The sequence below is a fragment of the Phoxinus phoxinus genome (assembly GCF_949152265.1).
Source record: "Phoxinus phoxinus genome assembly, chromosome: 3".
NCBI lineage: Eukaryota > Metazoa > Chordata > Actinopteri > Cypriniformes > Leuciscidae > Phoxinus > Phoxinus phoxinus.
Genome location: NC_136878.1, coordinates 31527698 through 31541948, shown reverse-complemented (window position 1 = coordinate 31541948; position 14251 = coordinate 31527698). Strand labels below are relative to the sequence as shown.

Here is a 14251-nt window from a genome sequence, read left to right as displayed (position 1 = left end):
GAACCACGTATACTAAATGAGGCAAGGGTGTAGAGTTACATTCAAGCAATTTTTAAGGCATGAAGAAATTAGTTTTCAAGGAAAAAACTTTTAAATATGTAATTTTGGTGATTCACCGGGGGACTTTAAGTTCTTATCGATGCTCTTAGTTTCCTTTTGGAAGGGTCCAGGTTATCTGCCTTATGCATAGATTAATTTTAAATAGACTTTTACTGCATTTTGACTATAATTAGCTGCAATTGCTGTTTGGTTACAAATATCGTTTGCCAGATTAAAGCACCTTTTAAGCCATACATAAATATTGATTGGATATCATCTAAAAAGCTACCAATAAGTCAGCAAGGATGCATTTAATTGATCGAAAGTGACCTTAATGACTTTTACAATGTAAACTAACACAATATTTCACATAAATGCTTTCTATACATCAAAGTAGTAGCTCTTGAGCAGCAAATCAGCATATTAGAATGAAGGATCATGTGAAACGGAGTAATGACAGCTTTGCAATCAGAGGAAAAATTATTACAGGAATAAATTAATTCTGAAAATATATTAAATCAGACAACTGTTGGTTTAAATTGTAATAATTTCACAATATTGATTAAGAGACTTAAAAAATTATCTTAACAACCCAAAACTTTTGAACAGAAGTGTAAATATTACATAAGCTTATGTAATGCAAGTTGGCAGATATATGCATACACACCATCAGAAGTGCTCTCTGGCTCATTGAGCAGGAAAGCCATGTGGTAATTCCCCACATGCTGCGGGTACAATTGCTCCAGCTCACACAACGGAGGATAGTGGGTCACAAACAACGTCAGACACTTCACCTGAAACACACAGAGAAGAAAAAGAATCTGACTCCACACATCTGAACATACTTTAAAGATAAAGCCGTCATTTCTGCACCGCTAGTGTCACCAAACAGAACTGCAAAAGTAACTAGAAAAGGAAAGTTTGTCAGACAAACTATAATGTTGACTTGATGAATTCTTACCTGAAAGTTTCAAATCTACTAAGCAGTTGCTAAGGTGTTCTGAGTGTTAGATGGCTCTTCCAATCTTTATAATGGCAGTGAATGGCCGTTTCTGTTCATAAAAGTGCATCTATCCATCATAAAAGTAATCCACACGGCGCTGGGGGGTTGATAACGACCTTCTGAAGCGAAGTGATGCGTTTGTGTAAGAAATATATCCATATTTAAAACTTAATAAAGTAAAATAACTTGCTTCAGGCCAAACAAACATACGGATTCCACTTAAGTCTAGCAATTAAGCAAAACTTTCGGTATGCGAGTAATGCGACGTACTGCTGAAATTTACGTTACGCCATGACGCATTACGCTACTTCCGATGTCACAAGTTGCGTAAGTTGTGCTTTAGCCGTAAGTGGAATTATTTTACTTTATAAAAGTTTTAAATATGGATATTTTTCTTATACATTCACCGCTTCGCTTCAGAAGGCCTTTATTAACCCCCCGGAGCCGTGTGGATTACTTTTATCAGGGATGGATGCACTTATGGACTTCAAAACAGAAATGGCCATTCACTGCCATTATAAAGCTTGGGAGAGCAAGGCCATTTTTTTATATAACTCTGTGTTCGTCTAAAAGAAGAATGTCATATACACCTACAGTAGGATGACTTGAGGGTGAGTAAACCATAGGGTAATTTTCATTTTTGGGTGAACTATCCCTTAGGTTAAAGTTCTTGTGTATCTTTATATTTAACATTTGGAGTTTGAAATATATTTTTTTGGTATATTTAATAATTTACTACAAGAATATCAAGAAAAAAATAAGTAAGAACACTGACTGTGCTAAGTTTGGTGATTTTAGCTTGAAAGCTACAGTCAGAAAAGACAATTTCACTCTCCTCACCTCAACTACTAAAGACAATCCATTAGGAATAACAATATAGATTTGGTTACTCAGCATCCTGCCTGTGTGAAAGAGCGAGACATCCTTGAGCCAGACGCACAAACCACGCAAACAGCAACCACCCCCTCACTCGCCACTTACGAACATTATCAGCAGCCCATTATCTGCATAGTGTTACCACCTCACACCAATGCGCACATCTCATTCCAGAGGGGGGGATGTGTTCATTCCTCCATTTATTGATGTGTTTTTTTAGCAGGCTCATGTGAGGCACTGAGCTAGAGTGTGAATATGAGACACACAGAGGATACGCAGACAGGCCGCTGAAGCAGAACGAGAGACATGAGGCTGCTCTTGGCATTATCATTCAGTTTTGCTGACAGAAGTCTTAGTTTGGCAGGTCAGAAGATTACACATTGGTTGGCGTGAAGGACGTACAAATGTGGCACAATCAAAGAAAATGCTGCTTCTGCACTGTATATGCCATAAATAAGATTTATGTCTTGTGTTTTTCTGTGATGCAGTCCTCGCAAGAAGTTCACATTTATTACAGGCAGTCTTTATTTTTACTGATGGAGGTGTTAGAGAATTTCAAGGCAAAGCTGCTAACTTTACCATCCTTATCAAATACAACCAACATTATTTGTAAATACATATGATGAGAACATTACTGAAGCTTACGGTGTCTCTTATTGGTCAGCAAGTTTTTAAACACCGGACAAAGAAAAAACAAATTACTTGAAGGATAAAAAAAGTGTTTCTGTTATATGGCGAATGCTCAAATGCTTCTACTCAAATTCTTGTTTGTGCCAAATATTTATGTTCGGTGTGAAAAGGTTATAAATATAACTAAACAAATTAGTTCTACATTTATATTTACATTACAAGTACAATAAATAGCGCAGTCACACTGTTCAACTATTTATTTATTAATGGTGCTCAAGAAACATTTCTTATCATCAATGTTGAAAACAGTTGTGCTGCTTAATATATTTTGTGGAAACAAATTTTTTTTTTCAGGATTCTTTGATGAATAGTTCAAAAGAAACCACTTTTATTTGGATTATAAATCTTTTGTAACATTATAAATGCCTTTACTGTCACTTTTGATCAATTTGATGCATCCTTGCTGAATAAGGGCGCTTTCACACTAGCACTTTTGGTGCGCACCCGGGTTCGTATGACATCAGAGTTTGGTTTGTTTGGATGATATGAACGCTGTCTTCCGAACTCGGGTGCACACCTGCGAACCGTACTCGAGTCCGCTTAAAAAGAGGTGGTCTGGGGTACGGTTCATGTGAACTCCAGTACGGTTCGTTGCTGATATGAACGCAATCGTTTTCATTCATAGCGGTTACCAAGCAACACGATTACGCGCAAGCTGCAGCTTGATGACGCAAGCGTACCGCGGTTCGGATACAAATTATATAATGTGAACACAGTCTATCGGGCGGAGGGGGAGGGGGGAGCAAGCGAACCCCGGGTTCAGAACAGGCAATCTAACCAAGTGTGAAAGCGTCCTAAAAGTAGTAATTTCTTTCGGGTACATACTGACCCAAAACTATTGAATGTTAATTTTATATTTTAAACCAAAAGTTTTGGAGTACCTAGATTTAATACCATGAACCTTGTAAACTTCTGTAAATTCAGCTACTTGTTTTTCTGTCTGGGAACTTTTAAACATGACTTTGTCTTCAGGCAGGTTGATAAAGACTTGTGCCCCCTTACTCCTGGAAATGATGTAAAGCCAGCCACTCATATCGTAATGTACAGATTGTAAATCATTAATTCGATCCAAGTTTTCAAACAAGTAATTTATCTGTCTGTATGAAAGCGCACTGTGATACCAAACACATTTGATGTTTAAATGGGACCTATTATGCCCCTTTTTACAAGATGTAATATAAATCGTAGGTGTCCCCAGAATGTGTCTGAAGCAAAGCCACGCTGTTTTCATACATGTATCTTTAAATGCAAATGAGTGCCTTTACAGCGCATGCCTTGGATACTCCAGCAACAACAACAACAAAACAGTAGGGGTGTTTGGTGTTAGGTCTGATTCCTAACTTCCACTGTAGTAGTCGATGGAATTGACACTCGCAATTGACAGCATCTCCACTTACTTTAACTCAAAACAAGGCCGGCAATACGAATATTTATTACACTCTAAATAGCGCAAAAAAAAAGCTGCTTTAACAGGAGAGTTCAAGATACTAAAAATAATATCTAGTCATATAAATGCATGTACACTTATAAACTGCCAAACGTTGGCAGTTTTTTTATAAAAATATTTGTTTAATGATAAACACAAATTAGGATATCATGGAAACCACAAAGCTGGCATGGAAGTATGTATAAAATTACAATGTATTTCTATTGTAAAGTAAGCTACAAGTAGGATAAAACTATGTGACTGTGATATTGTTTCTGCGACAGCTCCAGCTCTCTGACACACGAGTCAGCAATTTCAGACACCGCAAAGGAGTCGACATAATGAATAAAGCTCTGCGTTTTACCCAAAATGTAACATTCTTTAAAATGTGGGAAAAAACAATTGGAAAAAATACGCTAGCCTCTGGTAAAACGCTTTGGTGGACACACGGCTTTATAGGGTGGTGGTGTACACACACTGCCGAGTCCGACACACATTTTATGTTCAAACACCATGTAAAAGGGAATTTTTTTTATAATAGGTCCCCAGTCATGTGCATAATACAGTTATGTGAAGCAAGATTTCAAACTGAAATACCAAGGGCAAAAACTCTGATCAAGTGAGAGTTCAGTATAATCTGGTTTTGACATGACCAATGAAAAATGACCAGCAGCCACTGAGTGAAAGGAGAGTTCTTCAAGGTCAGGTTATTGCACAACTAGAGGGCAAAGTTTCCCAAGTTCGAAGTTCTGAATAACATTACGGTATCTTAAGCACACCTTCTCACTTCTTCAGTTATCTCAACTTAGAAATGCTCTCTCTAAATATTGAGGAGTGACTGCCTGCCTCTAACATGTGCCTCTAACTGCATCTTCGCTATGGCAACCACTGCTGCTCTACTACCCATTGCCCACAGAAGAAAGTTCTGCGTCAAGGCTGCTCACAATGCATCATTCAAGGGTGTTACACAACAAACGTATTTACATTCTTAAATACAGCGCAGGTGAACGAGTGAGCCTTGTTGCCATGGCGATGTGCAGACACTCTCTGCAAGATGCTGCCAGGACACATATATGCACTATAAAGGCAAACGGGCATGGACAAAAAGCTATTCTAGTGTGAAGGGGGGGAATTTCAATATGAAGCACACGCTTGAGCAAACACTGAAGCGTTGTATTTTTGAACCTCTGTGAGTGCGCAGTGTCACAACTACAGCTGTGCAGCGCGAGTCTGAGCGTATAATGCTCATGATATTCTAAGTGGATTCTAGTGGACAAAATAAGACTGGAATGTGACATTTTCTGAAGAAACTGAGTGGTGCTTGCACTTTATAGTCACCACCACCTTGCTAGGGTGTTGGCATGTAATTACTAAGCTGTTCAGAATTGCTATTAATACAATTTGTTATTTACAAATACAAATTAATTATACAATTTTACATTATACATTATTTTACTGGAATAAGCTTCACGTCAAGCCTGATCTCCATTTGCAACTTTCTTCTCTTCAGTCTGTCATACATTGCTTAGTAAATGCTAAACAACACCAACCTTTGCATTAGGTGAGTCACAAATATTTTAGTTTTTAAGGTGTAATTATCTAATTATGTGCCAGTGTCTCTTGAGGTGCGGTCAGGCCCGGTTCCACAGGGGTGCAGAGGGTGCCAACCACACTCAAATGAAAGCAAGAGCACCCTCAGTTGAAGCTGTAATAATAGGATATTGACGAAATGATTTGGCAAACGCTCCATTGCGCATTTGTTTTTGCGCTCTGGAGAGCATCAAATGCTTCTATTTACAACATGCTTTTGCAGTGTTGAGCAATGTAGCCAATCACAGACATACAGTATCTGTTGATTTCTTGAACGCAATGGCCAATCAGAGGTGTTTAAGTTAGTCAGAATCCACTCACCGCTCAAAACGCTGGAGTTGTTATTCAGTGCTGAGTTTTGCAAGCTCACGAATCCTCTCATTTTAACAAACAAAGTGTAGACGGCTTCATTGATCAATGGCCACAAACAAGTTGCACATGCAGAATTCACTCTCGAAACTGCAATGATTGACTTAGTGACCATTGCAATGGAAAGTTTTTGCAATGTCTGATTTATGTGCATTAAGGCTAGAGCACCTGATTTGATTTTGGAACTGGGCCTGAGCTCGGTAACCCATTATCTGCATTTTCTGTTCATTGGCAGTTTATTTAATAAAGACTGTGTTAACAATCTCTGTTTCGAAGTCCTCATTAACCAATGCGACACAAATAGTCAGGTCTGTTAAAATTCTTGCAGTGGGCCATGGAAACTTACGTTTTTGGTTGTGTGGGCCGTGAGTTGGAAAAGGCTGGGAACCACTGGCTTAGAAAAGTCACTGTTTAGCTAAGATGCATTAAGTAATAAAAGGTGACAGTATAGACATTTATAATGATACATAGGTTTTTATTTAAAATAAATGCTGTTCTTTTGAACTTTCTATTTATTAGAGTCCTGAAAAAATATCAGTTTCCACAAAAATATTAAGCAGCATATCTGAAAGAATAAATTACATTTCAAAATATATTAAAATAACAAACAGGTACATTTAAATTGTAATAATAATATTTTACAATATTACTGTTTTTTTCCAGTAGATTTCTATATATATATATATATATATATATATATATATATATATATATATATATATATATATATATATATATATATATATATATTCTAAAAAATTATTTTACAAAAATTATACTTAATTTTGTAAATGCTGCCAGGATAAGTAAAAAGCTGTACTAATAAAATAAAAATAAAATCCCTTTTTAAAAAATTTAAAATAAAAATGTACAAAACATCTGAAAGACCCCTGAACCCCAACTATGGACAATAGTAAAAAGACACCACCAGTAGTAATTTTGTTTTCCATAAAACATCAACATCTTTGAAACAACCAGCTCATGCCAATTCTGTGAGCAATATACATCAGATGGTCAGTGAATGGCCATGGCTGTACCGTCTGACGCTGTCCCGACCAGGCGAGACACGCTTCCAGTTCCCACTAAGTAATTTGTCAAGCAATTAGTCACACCTCACTGTGAAAACTAACATGTACAGTACCATTATGTGGCACAATCACACCCAATCAGAACATATTTGATGTTTAATATACAGTTATGCAGAGTGGGATTTTGGACCAATGAAATTTCCACAACTAATAGAATGCCAAAGAAATAGAAGAAGCAACAAACAAAATGTTTTGCTTCTTGTAGCTGGTTTATGACAAAAAAAAAAAAATGCATCATATAAGGCTGAGACGTGATGTTACAGGTGGTATGAAAAAGTGATGGGAAATGGCTATCTGTAATAGTTATGTTCTGTTAGTTTCGTTTTCATGGACTAACTGGAGTTTGTATTCATTAGTTCCTGTTTTCCTTTGTTTGGTTTCCCGCTACTTATGAGTTGCTATGGAGATCAATTTATTATCACAGGTGTTCATCATCAATTACCCTTGTTTTCCTTTGTATACAAGTTGCTGTGTTTGAGTTCTCTCTGTCGGTTCTCGTCAACGCATACGCTGAGATTGGTTGTTTTTTGCCCGTGTAAATAAAGCCTATTGATCATATTTCGTCTTCATCTTGTTTGTTTAATCACGCTTTGCCAAGCGTGACACTATCAAATGAGAACCCCCTTTTTTTTTGGTAAAGAAATGCTTTGAAACATACAATTCATTAAACTTGTAAAGCCTGACATATGCATGTTCATCTTGAAATATTACTAACAATATAAACTAACAATACAACAATATTACGAACAATTTCACAGCAAAAAGACACGTACAACAACCTGAAGGTGGACATCTTCTGTCATATGATTGATAATTCCTTTTGTATAATTGTAAAGTAGATTGTGTACAGGTTTTTCAGCAACATTTTGACCATGTTGATAGGCCTTAGAAATTTGGGTATCAAATATGATACAGTAGAGGCCTTATAGGGTAAATAAGTGCAGACATGGAAAAATTAACTGTTGAAATTCAGCAACATTTATACTCTCTATTTAATGCATAAATATTCAATATCCCTGTTGCACACATCCCCTAATGGCTGATGATTGTCTGAGAATACAGCCACATTTACATTGCATGGTTCAAGTGACCCAATTCCAATTTTTTCCTCCCATGTTGAACAGATTGAATATGACCCACGAACATGTAAAGCAGGAAAAAAAGCACATGGGTTCCGATATTCCGGTTTTAGGCATCATTCATATGTGGAAATAAATGTATCATTAATAATAATACTATCATTTTGTCTGCGTCCATTGCAAATCGTGCCATTTTTACTTCCTTTTCGGCCTAAGCTTTTCCGGGTCAGTGTGTCTACCTTGGGTTGTGTGTACAGTGTAAATGCAGATGTCGGATATGGGTCACTTTTAAAAAAAAAGATGTTTTTGTGTCTGTCCCTTTAAATGGAAATGAGCTGCTGCTCCCGGCACAGAGGGCGGAGCTTCAAGAGCTGTGTGTGTGTGTGTGTGTGTGTGTGTGTGTGTGCGCGCGCACTGGAAATTTCAAAAACTTGTAGCCTTTTATGAGTTAGACAATGATGGACAGACTCAAGAAGAAGTGACAACATGTAGAATGCAACAGGACATTTCTGAATGGTTAGTTGATGAATTTATATTGCTAATATGGAGTTAACTATCTTCTAGTCATATTCTGTCATGATAATCTATAAATCACGTTCCCGGAGGAGGGGTTTATGTAAATTCTAGGGTTGGTGATGTCACTAACCCGGGAGGAATTTTGTTTACCAGCCTTTTGTTGTAGTCCTTAAAAAACTATTTCTTTCAAAGCAAATATCTTCCTTTGCTCTGAACTTTGAGCGTTGTAACTTTGCAGATGTTGTTTATGCTCAAACAGCAACATTACACACTAACTAAAGTTAGAAAAGTTACACACCTTTAAGGACAAGTACCCAACAATAAACTTCATAGTAAGTGAGAAAGAGGAAAATAATGGAAGAGAGGGAGAATGATGTGAAAAAGATCTGATAAAAAAAGACAAAAACAACAATGCCTTGGCTATTCTGTTTCACAGTGAAGGCAAACAAGTCCATCCATGTGCCAATAAATAAATAACTCCAGCCTGAGGCAGTATCAGTACAAGAGAACTGTGGTGGGAGAAAGAGAACAAAATAGAAAAAGAAAGAGTGATAGATCTTGCACCTTAGCTAATGCCATAGAGACACACACACTATTATGCAATACCCAGTGGAGCCCACCCTCTGACAGCTCAAACACCAGCACAGCATCTAAAGTGACGTTTCCCTTCAATATGAGTAACTACAGCCAACAAGAAACTAATTAGCACTTTTAATTTGCCACACACAAGATATGATTGCCAATTTCACTAGCACCCATCTCATTTAACTTGGCAGCAATAGTTGGTGTTCACATTGGTGTGAAGTGGCTTATATATTAAGAATCATTTGTTGATAAATGTATACCCGCGGAGGATGCTGTAAAAAAGACAAAACCGTATAAACAGTAAGTTAACATATTTGATTAATCGATCTGAAAAACTATTTTTAAAATTCAGTATGTTTCCTCACACTTTCCCCCAAACTTACTGGTTGAATCAATGTTGCTGTATCGGACTGGTTGGTTAAGGTCAAACAAACAAGAATGTTTTGAAACCACCACAGAACATCTGAGAAATCATTCAGGAAAAATCAACCTACCAATGGTTAACTTTAGGAGAACGTTTTTAAATGTCGGGAAAAATAAATAAAAAACAGACAAAGCAGCTTTAAACAAGTGTGTCTCACGAGGCAAAAACAGGGAGACTCTAGATGTACTGTGTCCCAATGGATGGACTGGTATAAGATATTTTTTATATGTGTCTGGGGATTATTAGGCTCCCTTGAGTCAAGCTTTTCCCCCTTGATGCTTTGCTTTGGAGTATAAACCATTAAGGCGCTACCCAGTAACAGAGAATGTTTTTACCTTGTAGCAGTAGGAAGAAAAACATTTTTAATTTCTGTCAGAATTGCACCTACTATGACATATTGCACGTCATACTTTCAAACGCTGCCAGATGCCAGAGAACTGTTATTAAAACTGTGAATGCTTTAATGAAGTTCAAACTTTCAACGAAGGCATCAGTTTGGCTCTTTTGATTCCAGTCTAAGACTTCTAAGATTTCTGTTAGCAGAGTAAATGCACTGCTGATGGTAAACACAGCTGTCCCCACAGAATGTCATTTTAACACAAAGTCTAACATGGTCACGTGGTCAAAGAACTGAAAACCTTTCATTTAATGTATCCTCTCAAAAGTCACGACTATGTATTTAATGACCAGTTTTGAGTGAGAAGAGAAATCAGCAAATGAAGACAAAAATATGATCATTAGAGAGAGTTTAGCCTTTTTCACACTTTTTCAAAGTTTCAACACAATAAAAGCAACACAATTTTGTGAAATTATTAATAAATAAACTCAGATGCATTTAAAAGAAAACCAATACTTTCACCCAATCTATTTGAAAATTGCATTTAATATACCTTATTGTGAACAATACATTATTTCCTTCCAGTAAAAACGACAGATTTCTCTATAGTGACGAATGCCAGACTTCTCCAATCATTTACTCCAATTAAATCCAACGTCTCCACAATCGACTGTAAGCTTACATACATTTATGAGCACATTTATGATTCCAATTAACAACCTATAGATAGAACCAAGTCTCCGTTCTACTTTTGATTTCCGATAATCTATTACTTGCTACTTCCATTTCATAGCAGCTGTATTGACCAAAACTAACATCAAGGGCCATCTTTAGGGCTGCCCCCGACTAAAGATTTATTTATTTCTTCATTTAAGCCATTTGTAGTCAACAAGTCACACATTTAAATATATTATTTATTTTAATAGCTTAAATTATTTACTGGGGGACTTCAGGGGTGTTTTAGGTCTAAAAAAAAATTATAATGTAATGTTCTGCATTAAAACATTTAAATAAGCCTTTAAAATGTAAGCTTGCCACAGCACACTGGCAAAAGTAATGATTATAAGGTGTAGTTAAAAACAGCAAGGACATTTAAATAATTTATAAAAAAAACAAATGTTTTCTGAGTCCGTGTCAGCTGCCAAGATGAAAGTTGACAATGCTGACTCATTATCTATGCAGTATAGTGGATTCACCTATAGAGAGAAATGCATGTAATGTAGTAAGCGTGGTACTAATTTAGCTTCCAGACTGCATGAAGACTTGGATATTAGGGGTGTCATGGTACATGTATTCGTCCCGAACCGTCACAGTATGGATGTACGGCAAAACCGAGGTACGTACTAAACCATGACTCGTGTGTATTGTTACACTCCTATTGGATATGCACCTAATAATAGCGCACATTTAGGTTAAAGGGGGGGTACAATCGTGTTTCATGTATTCAGAGTTGTTTACAGTGTAAAAGAGATGGATTCTCATGCTAATAATGGCCAAAGTTTGAAAAGTTATTTTGAACGAATAACAGAGAATTTCTGTGCTGAAAATCATACTTCCGGGTTGCAACACGTTTCGGCTGGTTTTTTTCTATCGTAGATCTAATGACGTAGACCAGAGTGGAACTCCTTATATGAGCATTGCTCTCGGAAAAGCGCGTTCACGCACACGTCGACCAGAGGAGAGAAAGACCCTCTTATATACTGTCTATGGAAAGACCCAAGCGCATATCTACACGCTACTACCGGAAATCATCATCATCAGCGCTAAATAGGAATGGTTGATGTCAAGAATGTCTCCAAAAAAGTGTGTTTTGGGATGTGAGGGAAAGTTTACCTTGTTCAGCTTCCCAAAGAACCCAGTGTTACTGGAACAGTGGATGCAGTTTGTATTTCCGGGACAGCAAAGGAGTGTGGCAAGTGCGTTTTTGTGTTCTGGTCATTTCAGTGACGAATGTTTTATTAACAAGGTCACCTGGCGCGGTCCCAGTGATAAAACACCCCATTCATGTAAGTACAACCATAGATATTATATAGAGACTAGATGCCCTATTGGCCGCTGGGCACCGAGAAATACGGCCGCCATCTTAAACCGGTCGTACTCCTAGTTTCGTTGCTTAGCAGCAGTTAGATTCCAGAGCACTGTGGAGCATTTTCCTGTTCTAATCGGCGGACCATCGCAATATAGGGCCCGGGATTACTTTTCACAAGTAATTTTTAACATTACCGTGCTTTTGGTTGTATTTTGTGAATAGAATATTACCAGATAACTGAGAAGGAGCAAGGATCTTTGATATTACTGTACTGAAATCGTAGCCAGCTAACGTTAGCTAGGCTATGTTTACTGCATCACTCGCATGGAGAGGTTGGGTAAAGTAATAATTATAAGAGCTTCTCGGTTATCAGATACAAGCATTCAACGGCCCTGTAGTATAAGCATATATAAATATAGGTTATTTGTGTTTGTGCACGTGATATCAGGAAGCAATCTATGTAAGTTAATAACTTTAACTTACCTGTGTAACGTTAACTTTAATACACACATGACGGCGATGCGCAAATCGAGTGTGTGTGAGTGTGAGAGAGAGAGTAAGTGTATGTATATGTGTGTGTGTGTGTCACATCATTATTGTTTCTTCAACTTATTAAAATATCTTACTTTACTGAAACTATCTGTTTCTGCTTCTTTATCATATTTATAGTGTATGATTTATAAAATACCTTATATCCTACATCACATATTTTGATTTTGGACGTCTGGTCACTTTATATCTGATATCAGAATATTATATTACTGTTAAGCCTACTATGAATATTAAAATATGCCGAACCATGTGTCCTGTATCATAGCTACATGAATGACATTTGCAGAAAAAAACCCCGCGTGAAAATCAGTTCGGTATTCAGTTCGGTATGATTAATTAAATGCGCTGACAGCTCATTGCACCTGCCATACAGATTACACTGAGTGGAGCGGGTGACCGGTTTAAGATGGCGGCTCCACGGCTCGACCGCGCTAATAGGCAGTAGCGGTCGATAGGGCGTCTATCTATATGATGTCTATGAGTACAACGGTATCACGCGCTCCCGCTTGACTCTATAGCTCCGCCCACGCCCAGAATCAAGGACCTCGGCTTTTTCCGGATAGAATCGGAAAGCTGTATTTTTATTTTATAAATATGATGAAACTAAAGACTTTTTGGAGATATGAAGGACGCACTATTACTCTATAGGTACTCAAGATTAACATGAGATTGACTGAAACTAAGTATTTTACCCCCCCTTTAACGTTAACATTAGAGCGAGCAGCCATTGTAGAGTGTCTAACGTTAGGCTACAACTCGCGTTTCAATGTTTGAGGTCAATGAATGATAGGCAAACGTTTGGATTTTCCGGCATAATTACGGCATGGACTAGCCATGTTAAAGGAGTCATGACCTGTAATTTTCACTTTTCCACGAGAATCAATGTATGTTATGATTGCCTAACGATTATACAATGGCCGGGAAGCCGATATTTAAAAGTGAAGCGTTTGTTTACCCCAGGGTTCGTAAACCAGCCCACGTGCACGCGCACTCAAACACGAGATTTTAATTTCTCCCCCGTCTTGACGTCAAGACGGGGCCGGATACACCATATATGGACACCGCAGACCTATGCTGCAGGAAGCCCGCCCTGCCCCTGTCCCCCTCATATTCAGTCGCGAAAGATACAGAAACGTAGAGCACACGTGAGTTACTCTGTTGTTGACTGCCAGAATCAACATGTAACTTAAATGTGTTTTCTCTCCCAAGAACGGACCAAGCTGTCAGGGACCAGTGGATTAAATTCATTTTTAATGACGCGGTTCCTACAACCCTTCCCACTGGCTTAACGTTAGGTGTCTGTGCTAATCATTTTACGCCGGAATCGTTCACAAATTTGAATGTCTAAAAAACCACAACGTGAAACAAGGCAAAAACACGATAGCAAACGTTGATCTCAATAACCACTGTAAGCTGATAAAAAAAGTAGACTACATCTCCGTTAATGTAATCTACATTAAATAAAAGGTAGCCTATAATGTATGTCTCAGTCAAAATTATTGTCTTTACCATTCAGAGACATCTTGATGTAGACGTCCTTCCATCGACTCTACATCTTCCCTTTCCAGCTCAGGTTCAGAGCCCGGCTCGTGCATATACGGTTGAATCCCGTAGGTCGTGGCCAGGTCGGGTTCATTCACAACTTGCG

General features: G+C 37.7%; 1 protein-coding gene across 5 annotated transcripts in view; it reads right to left on the bottom strand.

Moving 5' to 3' along the window:
- The window catches only part of msh3 (mutS homolog 3 (E. coli)), a 65438-nt gene that overhangs the window by 5967 nt on the left and 45220 nt on the right, over positions 1-14251 (bottom strand). For all 5 annotated transcript variants that reach the window (XM_079606116.1, XM_079606112.1, XM_079606114.1 and 2 more), the window contains one exon: positions 707-833. In XM_079606116.1, the coding sequence (XP_079462242.1) occupies positions 707-833 (127 nt within the window). The remainder of the gene's footprint in view (positions 1-706; positions 834-14251) is intronic.